The sequence below is a fragment of the Bubalus kerabau genome, chromosome 13 (genome assembly GCF_029407905.1).
Source record: "Bubalus kerabau isolate K-KA32 ecotype Philippines breed swamp buffalo chromosome 13, PCC_UOA_SB_1v2, whole genome shotgun sequence".
Taxonomy (NCBI): Eukaryota; Metazoa; Chordata; class Mammalia; order Artiodactyla; family Bovidae; genus Bubalus; species Bubalus kerabau.
Genome location: NC_073636.1, coordinates 60,140,522 through 60,155,941, shown reverse-complemented (window position 1 = coordinate 60,155,941; position 15,420 = coordinate 60,140,522). Strand labels below are relative to the sequence as shown.

At 43.2% G+C, this 15,420-nt stretch overlaps 1 protein-coding gene across 3 annotated transcripts; it reads left to right on the top strand.

Moving 5' to 3' along the window:
- The first annotated feature begins 15 nt into the window (after positions 1–15).
- Positions 16–14,067, top strand: CSTF1 (cleavage stimulation factor subunit 1). 3 transcript variants are annotated; one of them, XM_055544648.1, is made up of 6 exons: positions 16–216; positions 5,766–5,966; positions 7,454–7,731; positions 7,835–8,032; positions 9,135–9,525; positions 11,868–14,067. In XM_055544648.1, exons 2-6 carry the CDS (start codon positions 5,798–5,800, stop codon positions 12,125–12,127), a joined length of 1,296 nt encoding a protein of 431 aa, XP_055400623.1. In that variant the 5' UTR covers positions 16–216; positions 5,766–5,797; the 3' UTR covers positions 12,128–14,067. The 3 variants fall into 3 exon arrangements, with proteins under 3 accessions (XP_055400623.1, XP_055400625.1, XP_055400624.1); XM_055544650.1 differs by having other exon boundaries at positions 16–241; XM_055544649.1 differs by lacking the exon at positions 16–216 and adding an exon at positions 276–421.
- Positions 14,068–15,420: the final 1,353 nt, after the last annotated feature.

The window sequence follows — 15,420 nt, the reverse complement described above, 5'->3', positions numbered from 1 at the left end:
ATTGGTTCTGAGCCAACTCTACAGCTTGTGTCACACGCACGCGGAGAAGGCGCGCAGGCGCACTTGCTGCGTAATGTCTCGGAAGTGGTGGAGCCAACGGCCCGACACACCCGTGGCCGTTCTAGCGCCCGCGGTGTTCTCTGGATCTGACATTTGTCCATAAATCACCAGTTCCTTGGCGTCAGGGTTGTCACGGAGTAGATAAAGTTGAAGGAGGTGAGCGAGTCTTTCGATCGTGCCCGTAAGTAAGATGGCGAGAAGGGCAGGAGCAAGTTGACGGGTGCGGATCGATAGCGCAGCGCTCAGCGCGACGCCCTATGCGCGTGCGCAGTGAACGTGCGCACGGAGCGATTGATCGGGCAGGATTCGCGTCTCCATTTTTCTAGGAGAGAGCGGGAGACGGAGAGAGCGGGACCAGCGGGTATGGGGAGCCAGGGTTGCGTGGAGAGTGCTGATGCGGTCGGCTGGGACCCTTGGGGGACCATCGGGAGGACCAGGGCGGGGCGGGAAGGGTCATTAGTGAGCGGGGTGGCGTGCGCCCTGAGTTGCTGGGCTCGGCCTGCACTGTCCCTTCTTTTCCTTAATGGCCTTGCTCACACTCTCCCTTCCATCCTTCGTTGGCCTCTTTGTCGGGGTCATAGCGGAGCGTTCTGTGAGGGGGCGTCTGTGTTTTCGCCCTGGTCCTTCTTCCAGCTCCAGGTACAACTTGTCCTGCACTGGGCTCTTCCTGCCCTCGGGCTGTAGCCCCTTCATCTGCCAATTTGGGGATGGTAATTACCTGCTTACTAGCCCAGCGAGTGAACGTTCTATGGGAATTCAGCGGGGTTCGTCCTCTTATTTCATCTCTTGGTACGCCGGTTGATGGGCCTAACGTAAGTGAAGAGACAGGATGACAAAGCCACATTTTCCTTGCAGTGTTCACTGATTTCTTTGAGCGGCTTCATCACCTCTGTTGTGTCCTAGTGTTTACACAAGCATGGATTTACATGCCTGGAAAATTCCATGGACGGAGGAGCCTGGTGGGCTGCAGTCCATTGGGTCGCTAAGACTGGGACACGACTGAGCGACTTCACTTTCACTTTTCACTTTCATGCATTGGAGCAGGAAATGGCAACCCACTCCAGTGTTCTTGCCTGGAGAATCCCAGGGTTGGGGGAGCCTGGTGGGCTGCTGTCTATGGAGTTGCACAGAGTCGGACACGACTGAAGTGACTTGGCGGCAGCAGCTCAACCCCCATCAGTACAGCACAGTAAGAGCACAGGCTCTAGGTTAGGATCCAGGCTCCGCCATTTACAACCTGTTGAATCCTGGGTGAGTTAACCTTTCTGGGCCTCCAGTTGGCCAGCTCTAAAATGAGATTAAATGAGGGTTGAATGAGGTATGCATATTTGTTCCTTACACAACAAATATGTGTATTACGTACTGTGGCTTGGCGTGCATGCTTAGTCACATCGAACTCTTGTGATCCCATGGACTGTAGCCTGCCAGGCCCCTCTGTCAATGGGATTTCCCAGGCAAGAATACTGGAGTGGGTCGTCATTTCCTCCTCTAGGGGATCTTCCTGACTCCAAGATCCAACCTGCCAGGTGGGTTCCTTACCTCTGTGCCACCTCATTAAATGCTGTACTGAATGTCTAATGGATTTTCAGTTCAGTTCAGTCGCTAAGTCCTGTCCAACTCTTTGCCACCCCATGAATCACAGCACTCCAGGCCTTCCTGTCCATCATCAACTCCTGGAGTTCACTTAGACTCAAGTCCATCGAATCAGTGATGCCATCCAGCCATCTCATCCTTTCTCGTCCCCTTCTCCTCCTGCCCTCAATCCCTCCCAGCATCAGAGTCTTTTCCAATGAGTCAGCTCTTCGCATGAGGTGGCCAAAGTACTGGAGTTTCAGCTTTAGCATCATTCCTTCCAAAGAAATCCCAGGGCTAATCTCCTTTAGAATGGACTGGTTGGATCTCCTTGCAGTCCAAGGGACTCTCAAGAGTCTTCTCCAACCCCACCGTTCAAAAGCATCAATTCTTCAGCGCTCAGCTTCCTTCACAGTCCAACTCTCACATCCATACATGACCACAGGAAAAACCATAGCCTTGACTAGACGGATCTTTGTTGGCAAAGTAAAGTCTCTGCTTTTCAATATGCTATCTAGGTTGGTCATAACTTTTCTTCCAAAGAATAAGCGTCTTTTAATTTCATGGCTGCAACCACCATCTGCAGTGATTTTGGAGCCCCAAAAAATAAAGTCTGACACTGTTTCCACTGTTTCCCCATCTATTTCCCATGAAGTGATGGGGCCGGATGCCATGATCTTCGTTTTCTGAAAGTTGAGTTTTAAGCCAACTTTTTCACTCTCCTCTTTCACCTTCATCAAGAGGCTTTTTAGTTCCTCTTCACTTTCTGCCCTAAGGGTGGTGTCATCTGCATATCTGAGGTTATTGATATTTCTCCTGGCAATCTCGATTCCAGCTTGTGCTTCTTCCAGCCCAGCGTTTCTCATGATGTACTCTGCATATAAGTTAAATAAGCAGGGTGACAATATACAGCCTTGACGTACTCCTTTTCCTATTTGGAACCAGTCTGTTGTTCCATGTCCAGTTCTAACTGTTGCTTCCTGACCTGCATACAAATTTCTCAAGAGGCAGATCAGGTGGTCTGGGATTCCCATCTCTTTCAGAATTTTCCACAGTTTATTGTGATCCACACAGTCAAAGGCTTTGGCATAGTCAATAAAGCAGAAATAGATGTTTTTCTGGAACTCTTGCTTTTTCGATGATCCAGCGGATGTTGGCAATTTGATCTCTGGTTCCTCTGCCTTTTCTAAAACCAGATTGAACATCTGGAAGTTCACAGTTCACGTATTGCCGAAGCCTGGCTTGGAGAATTTTGAGCATGACTTTACTAGCGTGTGAGATGAGTGCAATCGTGCGGTAGTTTGAGCATTCTTTGGCATTGCCTTTCTTTGGGATTGGAATGAAAACTGACCTTTTCCAGTCCTGTGGCCACTGCTGAGTTTTCCAAATTTGTTGGCATATTGAGTGCAGCACTTTCGCAGCATCATCTTTCAGGATTTGAAAGAGCCCAACTGGAATTCCATCACCTCCACTAGCTTTGTTCATAGTGATGCTTTCTAAGGCCCACTTGACTTCACATTCCAGGATGTATGGCTCTAGGTCAGTGATCACACCATCGTGATTATCTGGGTCATGAAGATCTTTTTTGTACAGTTCTTCTGTGTATTCTTGCCATCTCTTCTTAATATCTTCTGCTTCTGTTAGGTCCATACCATTTCTGTCCTTTATCGAGCCCATCTTTGCATGAAATGTTCCTTTGGTATCTCTGATTTTCTTGAAGAGATCCCTAGTCTTTCCCATTCTGTTGTTTTCCTCTATTTCTTTGCACTGGTCGCTGAAGAAGGCTTTCTTATCTCTTCTTGCTATTCTTTGGAACTCTGCATTCAGATGTTTATACCTTTCCTTTTCTCCTTTGCTTTTCGCTTCTCTTCTTTTCACAGCTATTTGTAAGGCCTCCCCAGACAGCCATTTTGCTTTTTGCATTTCTTTTCCATGGGGATGGTCTTGATCCCTGTCTCCTGTACAATGTCACGAACCTCATTCCATAGTTCATCAGGGGCTCTATCTATCAGATCTAGGCCCTTAAATCTATTTCTCACTTCCACTGTATAAATCATAAGGGGTTTGATTCAGGTCATGCCTGAATGGTCTAATGGTTTTCCCTACTTTCTTTAATTTAAGTCTGAATTTGGCAACAAGGAGTTCATGGTCTGAGCCACAGGTCAGCTCCTGGTCTTGTTTTTGCTGACTGTATAGAGCTTCTCCATCTTTGGCTGCAAAGAATATAATCAGTCTGATTTCGGTGTTGACCATCTGGTGATGTCCATGTGTAGAGTCTTCTCTTGTGTTGTTGGAAGAGGGTGTTTGCTATGACCAGTGCATTTTCTTGGCAAAACCCTGCTTCATTCCGTATTCCAAGGCCAAATTTGCCTGTAACTCCAGGTGTTTCTTGACTTCCTACTTTTGCATTCCAGTCCCCTATAATGAAAAGGACATCTTTTTTGGGTGTTAGTTCTAAAAGGTCTTGTAGGTCTTCATAGAATCATTCAACTTCAGCTTCTTCAGTGTTACTGGTTGGGGCATAGACTTGGATTACTGTGATATTGAATGGTTTGCCTTGGAAACGAACAGAGATCATTCTTTCTTTTTTGAGATTGCATCCAAGTACTCTTTTGTTGACCATGATGGCCACTCCATGTCTTCTAAGGGATTCCTGCCCGCAGTAGTAGATATAATGGTCATCTGAGTTAAATTCACCCATTCCAGTCCATTTCAGTTCGCTGATTCGTAGAATGTTGACATTTGCTCTTGCCATCTCTTGTTTGACCACTTCCAATTTGCCTTGATTCATGGACCTGACATTCCAGGTTCCTATGCAATATTGCTCTTTACAGCATCGGACCTTGCTTCTATCACCAGTCACATCCACAGCTAGGTATTGTTTTTGCTTTGGCTCCATCCCTTCTTTCTTTCTGGAGTTATTTCTCCTCTGATCTCCAGTAGCATATTGGGCACCTACTGACCTGGGGAGTTTCTCTTTCAGTATCCTATCATTTTGCCTTTTCATACTGTTCGTGGGGTCAGTACCCAGTAAATGTTAACTGTTCTTATGATCAGTAGCCTCAGTAATTCTCCAGAGGGCATTGTGTAGTTAAAGACATATTCCCCACCCCTTTACTACAGTCTCCCCCTTGCAGAATTAGTAGTGCAGGAGTACCAGGAGGTACTGGTGTTAATAGGCTGTTGACCACCCTTCTTATATTATCTCTCCTGTGGTCTGTCTTTTAGTTTTCTTCTCTGCCACAACCACCTGTCTGACAGTGACTTATTCTTTATTGTTGTTTCCCATCTCTGGTGTCTGTACAGACCTACACATATGTACAGAGGTTGATTTTTGTAATCAGATTATCTAATCATGTTCACCAGTTGGAGTTCTTTTTTTCCCCCCATAAACTCAAAAACTAACAATTATTTACAGTTTTCTCTTTTGCTTTCTGAGACTGAGAACTTGTAAATCAAAGTGTGCAGTCCTTCCAATTTTTCCATTTTTTTAAGTAGTTGTTTTCGCCGTATCCTGTTCACAAATATTTTATTAAGCAGTGCTTTCCAAAGCATTCAACTTGACTTAGTTTTCATTACATGATAGCTTTTTTGCCCTTATGTTTTGACTTACTGTGTAATTAAATTATGTAACATAACAAGCTCCATTGTCTTAAAAGGTGTTTTAAGAATAACCATAACTGACATTAGTAAATGTAACAGCTTAGGCTGGTGGAAACAGTAATGTCTGGGCATCTACAATAGCAGCTCTTTTACCTATTACAACATTACCAGTGTTTTATTAGCAGAACAAATGGAAGATTCTGGGGATTGCAGTGAAAAACTAAAGTCGCAGGTGGCTGATTTGGCAAAGAAACAACGGTGAAGAGAGGTCTAGCTGTAAATGTTGGCTGACCTATTTTGAGCTGTTTGTGTGCCACTGTGCACAAAAGAATCTACACGCACTATCATGTTTAACCTTCACTGACTTTTGAGAGCTGAGGGCCCTGATCTCAGAGAAACATAGTTGCCAACCAAAGAGAATGCTGGTAGAGCTGGGATTTAAACCCTGAGAAGTCTGACCAGATTCCTGTGTTGCTTCTGTGGTTTACTCGCCTTTGCCCTTCATTATCACCTGTTTTCTCTTCTTACAGCTGGCAGGAAAATTATCTTCCTCTTCTGCAAGATGTACAGAACCAAAGTGGGCTTGAAGGACCGCCAGCAGCTGTACAAGCTGATCATTAGCCAGCTGCTCTATGATGGCTATATCAGCATTGCCAATGGCCTCATCAATGAGATCAAGCCTCAGTCTGTGTGTGCACCCTCGGAGCAGCTCCTGCATCTCATCAAACTTGGTAACTTGTGAACGGAAGTTCTTCATTGAGCCCATGACAGTTTCAGATGTTTTTCAAGATGATTGCCCTTTCATTTCAGCGCTAGTATGTATCAAGTACAGTGCTAGATACTGGAGGAGTAAACAAAGTCCAGATTGTGAAGGTTTTGAGCTGATTCTGTCTAGCCTCTGGATCTTTATATGAATTATCTGGTGCTTTCTGCTGTTCTGTTTATTATTGCTTCAAATCTCAACTCAAATGTCATCTCAGAGTCTTCCTCATCTCTTCTAAAATAACTTGAACATCTTCCCCATATTTCCCCATTTGCTCTGAAACAACAGTCCTATTTCCTTCATTATAGAATCACTATCTGAAATTTTCTTTATTGTTTAGAGTTGTCATTTCCCTCACAATCCTTACCACCCACTGGAAGACTGAAAGTTTAATAAAAACCTTGAACCTTGTCTTGTTCAACAGTGTATCCTGGTGCTTGCCTGTGTCATAGGAAGCAATAAGAATTACCATACATGTTTGTACCCTTTGACTTGGCAATGTAAATTGTGAGATTAGCCTGGGGAAATAGAATGATTTCCACTGAAATGCCCAGCAATATGGGTTGTGGGAGCTTAGGCTCCACTAGGTGAAGTCCTCTCCCCAGATACTTGCCTCTGAAATGTTCTACTTTAACCACAACTATACAAGCTGGTTACAAGTGGTTATAAAGGTTCTCGTATCCATAAAATTGGATCCAATGGTGTGATGTGGATGAACATTTATTAAATTGACCAGGTGTTTGTTCTGTATGGTTAAATGACCAAGTAAGTTCCACCATGTTATATGGTGTGGTTTTATTTTTGTTTTAAGAAATGAAACAACCGTGTGCATGGAGAAAGGCTCAGAAGAATTCATATCACCACGTTAGCAGTAATTATCTCTGGGTGATATATATCATACAAGATTATGTTTATTTTTTTGTTCATCTGCATTTCTGATTTTTTCTATACTAATCAACATTGTTTGTACAATGTCAAGTTATTTTTCAATTCAAAATGAATATTCTTGATTGACTTTATTCACAGCTTAACACTTTTCCAAAGATGTTTCCCTAGTGCTACTACTAACACTATGTCTGACTTAATGAGCTTCAAAGCTGCTAATGACAGATCTCGACATGCAAAATATTAAAATTCAGAACGGGAAAAAGTGAGCGATTTAACTAGAGAAGTGCTTTTTTTCAGCTTGTATAGTTGTGGTTAAAGTAGAACATTTCAGAGGCAAGTATCTGGGGAGAGGACTTGGAGCCTAAGCTCCCACAGCCCATATTGCCTTACAGTCTCGTCACTGTGTGTGCCCCCAGCTCAACATACGTAATTCTGTACAGTAGTGTCATGTGGCTCCAAGAACTAATACCTTGACATTGGCAAACAGCATTCCCAGTTTGGATCAAGAACTTTGCCTTGTCCTTTGAAAATAATGTTTTCCATGCCTTTCATTTTCGCTGCTTTCAGGAATGGAGAATGACGACAGTGCAGTTCAGTATGCAATTGGTCGGTCAGACACGGTTGCCCCTGGCACGGGAATTGACCTGGAGTTTGATGCAGATGTCCAGACTATGTCCCCAGAAGCATCAGAGTATGAAACCTGCTACGTCACATCCCACAAAGGACCCTGTCGCGTAGCTACCTATAGTAGAGATGGGCAGCTAATAGCTACTGGATCTGCTGACGCGTCCATAAAAATCCTAGACACAGAAAGAATGCTGGCCAAAAGTGCCATGCCGATCGAGGTGAAGATCCCAGTCACATCTTACCGTTTATCTTCTGTTGTCTCTTCTTGGAAGAATGAGAGTGAGTGCGCTTAGAGTTTCTCTTCTGTCCTTGTTGGCCTAGGTCATGATGAATGAGACTGCACAGCAGAACATGGAAAACCACCCAGTGATTCGAACTCTTTACGACCACGTGGATGAAGTCACGTGTCTCGCCTTCCACCCAACGGAACAGATCCTCGCCTCTGGTTCAAGGGATTATACTCTTAAATTATTTGATTATTCCAAACCGTCTGCAAAAAGAGCTTTCAAATACATCCAGGTGAGGAATGTTTGGAAAGGAGCTTCTTTTTTTTTTTCTTAAATACAGTGAGCTGATGTGTGACTCTTCTCTTTCTAAAAGTTGTCTCAGTGGTCATCCTATAAACAACAAGGAGGATGCATTGCCTGCCACAGATGGCACGGCTCTGGTGCTGTCAGGCACCAACTTCCTCTGGCCACTCAGGACAGCTGGTGGTCAGAGAGATGGTTCAGAATTCACATCACTCTTTAAAGGTTGAAGATTCTTGCTTAAAGACAAAATATAACCAACTTCTCCACAGTGTAACTTATGAGAATTACAAAATTATTTAGTTGACACACTCAGGTATTTGCCGAAAAAGCAACATTTGGTTGCCTTATTCTGAATACGCAGTTCAGACATTCTGGTGTTTTAGTAGTGGCTTCCACCTCAGTATTTGGAGCCCTGGGACAAAGAAGCTATTCTTTTTGGGGGTGGATCTTAGTTCCCTGACAAGGGATCAAATCTGTGCCCCCTGCAGTGGAAGCACAGAGTCTTAACCACTGGACTGCTAGGGAAGTCCTAAGGAGCTATTCTTAAAGTACAGTTGTTTATCTTTATGGACTAATTGTATATGAAGGTATCGTGTGTGTGTGTTAGTCTCTCGGTCATGTCCATTTCTTTGCAACCCCATGGATTGTAAATATAACCCGTCAGGGTCCTCTGTCCGTGGAATTCTCTAGGCAAGAGTGCTGGAGTAGGTTGCCATTTCCTTCTTTGGGAGATCTTCCTGACCCAGGGATTGAACATGGGTCTCCCGCATTGCAGGCAGATTCTTTACGGTCTGAGTCACCAGGGAAGCCCCACAAATGTATCATAGAATGATAATATTCCATTCTGAGTTCACCCATTGTTTATTTGAAAATAATGAAGCTCACTTCTGTGTGGAATAATCTTACCAGTAAATAGTTTTGGAAATCTTTGTTTAAATGATTCTCTCATTAAGTTCTTGTTCTTCTCATGCCTGTGTAATATCTGGTCATTGTTTTATGGATTCTGGCATTGGCCAGATATTCTGTGCATTTCATCTAGGTTTAATAGTGGTTTCTCCCCCCTACCTGTTCCCCACCCCTGCTCCTGACAGGAGGCTGAAATGTTGCGCTCCATCTCCTTTCATCCTTCGGGAGACTTTATACTTGTGGGGACTCAGCATCCAACACTTCGACTTTATGACATCAACACATTTCAGTGCTTTGTCTCTTGCAACCCTCAAGATCAGCACACTGATGCCATATGTTCAGTGAATTACAATCCTAGTGCCAATATGTACGTGACTGGTAGCAAGGATGGCTGCATCAAATTATGGGATGGCGTCTCAAATCGATGCATCACAACGTTCGAGAAAGCACATGATGGCGCGGAAGTTTGTTCTGCCATCTTTTCGAAAAATTCTAAATACATTCTGTCAAGTGGAAAAGACTCTGTAGCTAAACTTTGGGAAATATCAACAGGACGAACGCTGGTCAGATACACAGGTATGAAAGAGGTTGATATCAATTCATGTTTCTGAGATGTTTTAGTTTCCAGACCTCGAAACAGATCCACACAATAAATCCATGTAAGTCAAACAAGAGGCAGAGCTGGAAGTAGAAGCCACAGTTTCTTAACTTGGCTCATCTCAGTATGTTAACAGCTAAAATTAGATCTGATTCCACGCAAGTAACACTTGAGAGTTTGGAGGTTCATTTGTTTACCCACGGCCTGCCTGTTGCCCACAGAACATGGACGTAGTGCAGAGAAACCCCTCAGTGAGTGAGAGGGAAGGTCTTGGCTTGTGCCTGAAGAAAGTAAGCCCCCAGAAGAGACCCCAAGAGTTCTGGACCTATATAAATACGCGATGATGTTAGTCTGATTGTCTGACTAATTCACATTGGTCTCTGGTTGTAACAGTTGTCCCAGAGCTCTTTTTACGAGATCCATTTAAATGGATCCTATCCCTAGCAGTCCGTGTTCAGATTTAACTATTTGATAGTAAGTGTTAAAATACTGTGTTTCATCCTTTTGATCCTCGTAGCAGCAAAGGCTGTTGGGTAGAAAACCAGCTGGTTTCCCCTGTTGTGAGCTGTTTGTGTCACACACTGAAATTACTGCGACCAGAACTTAAAACTCAAAAGAAAACAACACTATTGTAAGGGCTCTCCTGGGCTGCTAGTAAGTGAAGATTGGAGAGTTAGTGACCTGGGAACCGCTAGGGTGCAGCATAACCTACCTTAGGATTATCTCGTGGTGACCAGCGTCAGCTTCCTTCTCAGCTTCCTCTGTAGCTGGTGCAGCACGGAGGAGTCATTTTTGTTTTAGGAATGTTTGGAACATTTTTGTAGTTATATGTGGTTGATTGGTTGGTTTTGCTGGAGATTTGGATTTGGTTTTTAAATGAGATAATACTGAATTTATATGCAAATTCCCTTTTTTCCTAATTCACAGTTTAAGACCCCTTCATGTCAGCACTTTTGGATCTGTTTTTCCAGTTTTAATGTTTAGTTAGAATTCAAAGGGCTCTTGAAATAATGAAAGAGAAGGGAAAACTATCAAGTAAATATTAGACATTTTGATATTAGAAGTTAACTTAAAACACTGTAAACAAAACGCTGGACTTCAGAGGAAACATCCATAGCATATGTAATAAACATGTCAGATATTGGTCAGTGAACCCAAGAAAAGATGGCCAACTTCACCAAAAAACCTAAGAAACAAAAATGGAAGTATCCTTTTCTTGTTCATCAGATTTTAGGAATTTAAAAGATTGGTATTATCTAGTTCAATAAACATTTTGGGAAATCACGTATTGTTCGGAATATCAATTGGTAAAGTATTTCTGAAGGGCAGCTTGGTGTCATAGATCAAAATTTTAAATATACATATATTTTTGACCTGCTATACCCAGTGTTAGAAATTTAAGAAGAGTCTTGGGAAGCATGCACACACACTCATAGTAACGTTTGGTGAACACTGAGCCTGCCAAGTGGACTGGACATCACACCTTTTAATCCCCGCAGCATCCTGAGGACAGGTGCTCTGATTATCCCCACAGAACAGATGAGGCCTGGGGAATGTTAAGTCATTTGTGCAGGGTCATGTCCAGAATAAGTACTGAGTCCAGATCCAGTACCACAGTGTGTATTTTGACCCATTGAGCTATATTCCCCTCTTTGTAGGTCACCACATGTAGTAGGCTCTGACTTATATAAATCAGAAATGAGTGTACAGTGCACAGAGATATTTGGAAAAGTTGCTTATCAAAATGTTAACCCTGGGTATAAGGTTATCAGATTTTTTTTTTTTGGTAATAGTTTATGTAATACTTTAAACATAAAATACGGTTTTTTATTCATGGTCATTAAAAAGCATTAAACATCCTTCTGGAGAGTGGCTGCTCATATATCCCAGTGCTTCTAGTGCTGGGAATTTAATCCCAAAGAAATAATGTATTCTCCACCAAGGATGTTTATCACAGTATCGCTATTGGATACAAACTGAAGGCGTGGCAAGAAAAGGATCGTTAAGTACTGGTGCTTCCAAACAGTGGGCTACTTTGCAGCTAGGAAAAAAGCATGGAGAAGTGTACCCAACGTGAAGTTAGATAATGTGGCACCACTTGTATATTCTTTTCCTTTTTAAGGTGTTTTTAAGAGTTTCCAAAGTTGAACAATAAATGTGTATTACTTCAACAATTAATACTGTGTTTATATCAGTACAGCTAATAACAAAAGTAGAACTGGTGTCTAAGTCAAAAGTAGAACTGGTGTCTAAGTTCTAGATGTGAACTTGGAAAGCTGGCCCTGGCACCCGGGCCCCTAACCTCTCGGTCTCTGCACAGGCGCCGGCTTGAGCGGGCGGCAGGTGCACCGGACGCAGGCTGTCTTCAACCACACGGAGGACTACGTGCTGCTGCCCGACGAGAGGACCATCAGCCTGTGCTGCTGGGACTCGCGGACGGCCGAGCGCCGGAACCTGCTCTCCCTGGGCCACAACAACATCGTGCGCTGCATTGTGCACTCGCCCACCAACCCCGGCTTCATGACCTGCAGCGATGACTTCCGGGCACGATTTTGGTACCGGAGGTCAACCACAGACTAGAGCTGCCTGTGCTCAACAGAGTTCTTTTCTCAAGGACTCTGCCCTCTTCTCCACCAACCCCCTCCTTGTCTGTCACCAGCCTCAGTAGTAAGTCATCGCTCCATCTCCGGCGGTTGTGCTGCCACCTCTACATCCTTCTGGGATTTGTATGAAAGAATCTTTTTTTACCTTGATGGAGAATCATGGTGGAAAAAGTTGGAAACACAGATCTGTGCGGTTGTTCTGCACTCACTGATTATTACAGTGTGATTTTCATCAGTTTTGTAAATACAGGACTGGCTATTTCTCTAGACTCTTGATCACTTGAAGGATAGGGTATTAAAGTGCTTTCTGGATCCCACGTGGATCTGTCATGAGGAATGTGCATCCGGATATTTTTGTCAGCTTCTGTGCCTGTTCTGCATCCTCCTTGTATATTTCCAAAATACATTTTGGCAGATATATAGGCATACAGCTCTGAGAATCAAGGGTTTTATGCCATATTAAGTTCATTTTAGAAAATCTATCAATTCTATCCTAAAATGACGTCATTCTGATAATAAAGCTCAGATCTGCAACTTTACTGTCAACACACGTTTCACTTCAGTGAAATGAGCGGCCGGCTTTTTTCTGAAGACTCGTAGGAGGTGTGTGTCCCAGCACACTTCCCTCATAGTCCTTGCACAACCTAAAACACTTATCTTCAGTAAGATAACCTTGTTACCTTTTGATGGGAAACACTGACAGTATAGTCGATCTAATCAAAATTAGGTGAACCGCCTCCTGCTGTCAGGTGTTGCTCATCGTCAGGAATGATCTCTATCAATTGACTTTCTCCTCACGTGATTTCAGATCTTAGCTTTCAGTTCCCTGCAGCATGTACCATGACTACTCATCTTGGATGTGCCCAGCAGCAGTGTTCTTAGAATTTTTTTCCTTTTTTTTTTTTTTTTTTTGCAATTAACCAAATAATACAGGTTTTCTTATTCTTAGAATTTTTTATATAGTGACAATACTTCTCTGGATTCAATTCTAGCCTCATCAGAGAGCGCTGAGCTCCTCTTACCAGATAGATGTTCTGGTTTATCATTATCCCCCAATACAGATACCTCATGGTCTGAGTAGGAGCACCTAGAAATACAATCTGGGATCATTTGATAAAGATACTAAATAGACTAATTGTTTTATGTTATAGAAATTAATTTATAGTCTTCTGAAGTTTACTGCTTAAAACTTCTGCTTTAGACGTTATCCTTAAGGATCATTTTAACTCTTTGATCTATAAAACTATTTTCATGCTAAGTCACAGGAAATAGTTCAGGTTTCCAAAGAGCTATATTTTTGGGTCCTTAGTGAGTTTAAATTTGTTTCTTGATTCTCCAATATTTGAGCTTGGCCATCTGTGGGTGCCGTTTTTATAAGACTGAAAGAAACCTGCTGAGTAGAATAAAGGATAACCAGTTCTACCCAAGAAATTACCAACCAAAACTACCCACATTTTGCAACTTTCAGCCTTTGAAGCGGTAAAGTCGAGGTCTAAGTTTTCTGCTTCTCTCTGAGATGCACTAGGGTGAGCACACTGCACTCTTGATACTGGTCCCACTGGACCTTTCTAACTGCTCATGAACTGAAATGATAATGCCTACTTTTTTTCAGCTTTTGGAATAGTCTCAGCAGTGTGTCTGTAGTTTCAGGACTTCTGTTTACAAGATCAAGATGCTTCCACGTGTGTTTCCAAAATAACTTCTTTTTAAAATTTTTCTTCTTTTAAAACTCACATTCATGTTTCGAACTAGTGTAAAGGGACTTGGTTTCCTCACATCCTTAATTATACCACAGAACAAACACCCTGACATGCAGAGGGTGAGTAACATTCAGTCAAGATCAGAACTTAAAACTTCAATGTTATTTTTTTTAAAGATATGTGATTTCTAAAATAAACTTTTTATATATAATGATCATTTTAAAGCTAGTTCGTTTTTTGGGGGGAGTTCTCGCGCATGTTTCTGTGTTACAACATAAGGTCTTCAACAGCCATTGTGAGTTTGGATTGATACCTCTCTCGGTTTCTCTAGTGTTTTGTTCTGGAAACCAGACTTAATCACCTGTAGATGTGTATCTTTGCTCTTTTATGAATTTAAAATTTTGAGTATAATCTGTTCCTTTGAACATTCAGAGAAATCTACCTTTTGTCTTAAGTTTTGGTTTCCCTTGCATGCATGCCTGCATTCTCAGTTGCTGAGTCATGCCCAACTCTTTGGGACCCCATGGACTGTAGCCCGCCAGGCTCCTCTGTCCATGGGATTTTCCAGGCAAGAATATTGGAGTGGGTTGCCTTTTCCTTCTCCAGGGGATCTTCCCGACCCAGGGATCAAACTCAAGTCTCCTGCATTAGCAGGCAGATTCCTTATCACTGAACCACCCCGAAGAAGAGATTGTTGGGGGGAATCCCAAGTCTCAGCTCGCTTAAGGGAAATCATTTCTCTTCCAGGCAACAGTTTCCTTTTCTGTGATTGAAGAGCTTATCAAAGTCATCCCCAACATGCACTTCCATCAGTGAAGCTCCTTTTTTAAAAACACATCATGATATAAACAGAATTGGGGGAGGGGGAAGACACTGATTTCTGGGGGGAAACTTCTGCTTTTGAAAGAAACAGCGGGCCAGGATCCTCTGAGAACCCCTTTCACTACAAACCTGAACAGATTTCATTTTTAATCACTAAGTAGATAGGTGAGCTAGCAAGAGAGCATGGGAGTTCCTGAGGCAGACCCCACCACACAGCCACATCCAGAGCACGGATAGTGACAGCTGCTGGTAACACAGTGGACATTGGCAGTCCCTTGTAGCCTAGACTCCTTGAGCTCTTGAGTCTTCACAAGGTAGGAACACAATGGACATTGGCAGTCCCTTGGAGCCTAGACTCCTTGAGCTCTTGAGTCTTCACAAGGTAGGAACTTTGATCAAGACCCAGAAAGAAAACCCAGAACCCAAAAGGTGCTTCCCCCCACAGCTAAAAGGTGATGTTGACAAAATCCCACCTCAGAAAGAGGAATCCCACCTACAACACTGGCTCAGGTTTGGGGAAGAGGGTCTGTGGTGTTGGGACAGGAGAAGGCTGTCGAGAATCCCCTGTCCACAAGCTGTTGGCTCCTTGAGCAAGGCTACAGCAAGTCACACGGCTTAGTGGTTTAGAAAAACCTCTGTGTGGTTTCAAGCTGAGAACTTAAAACCCCTCCAGCTGGTAGTGGAGTGTCAGGCTAGCACCTCTGTACAGCTGGGGTCCCCAAACTCCAGGATCTAATGCCTGATCTGA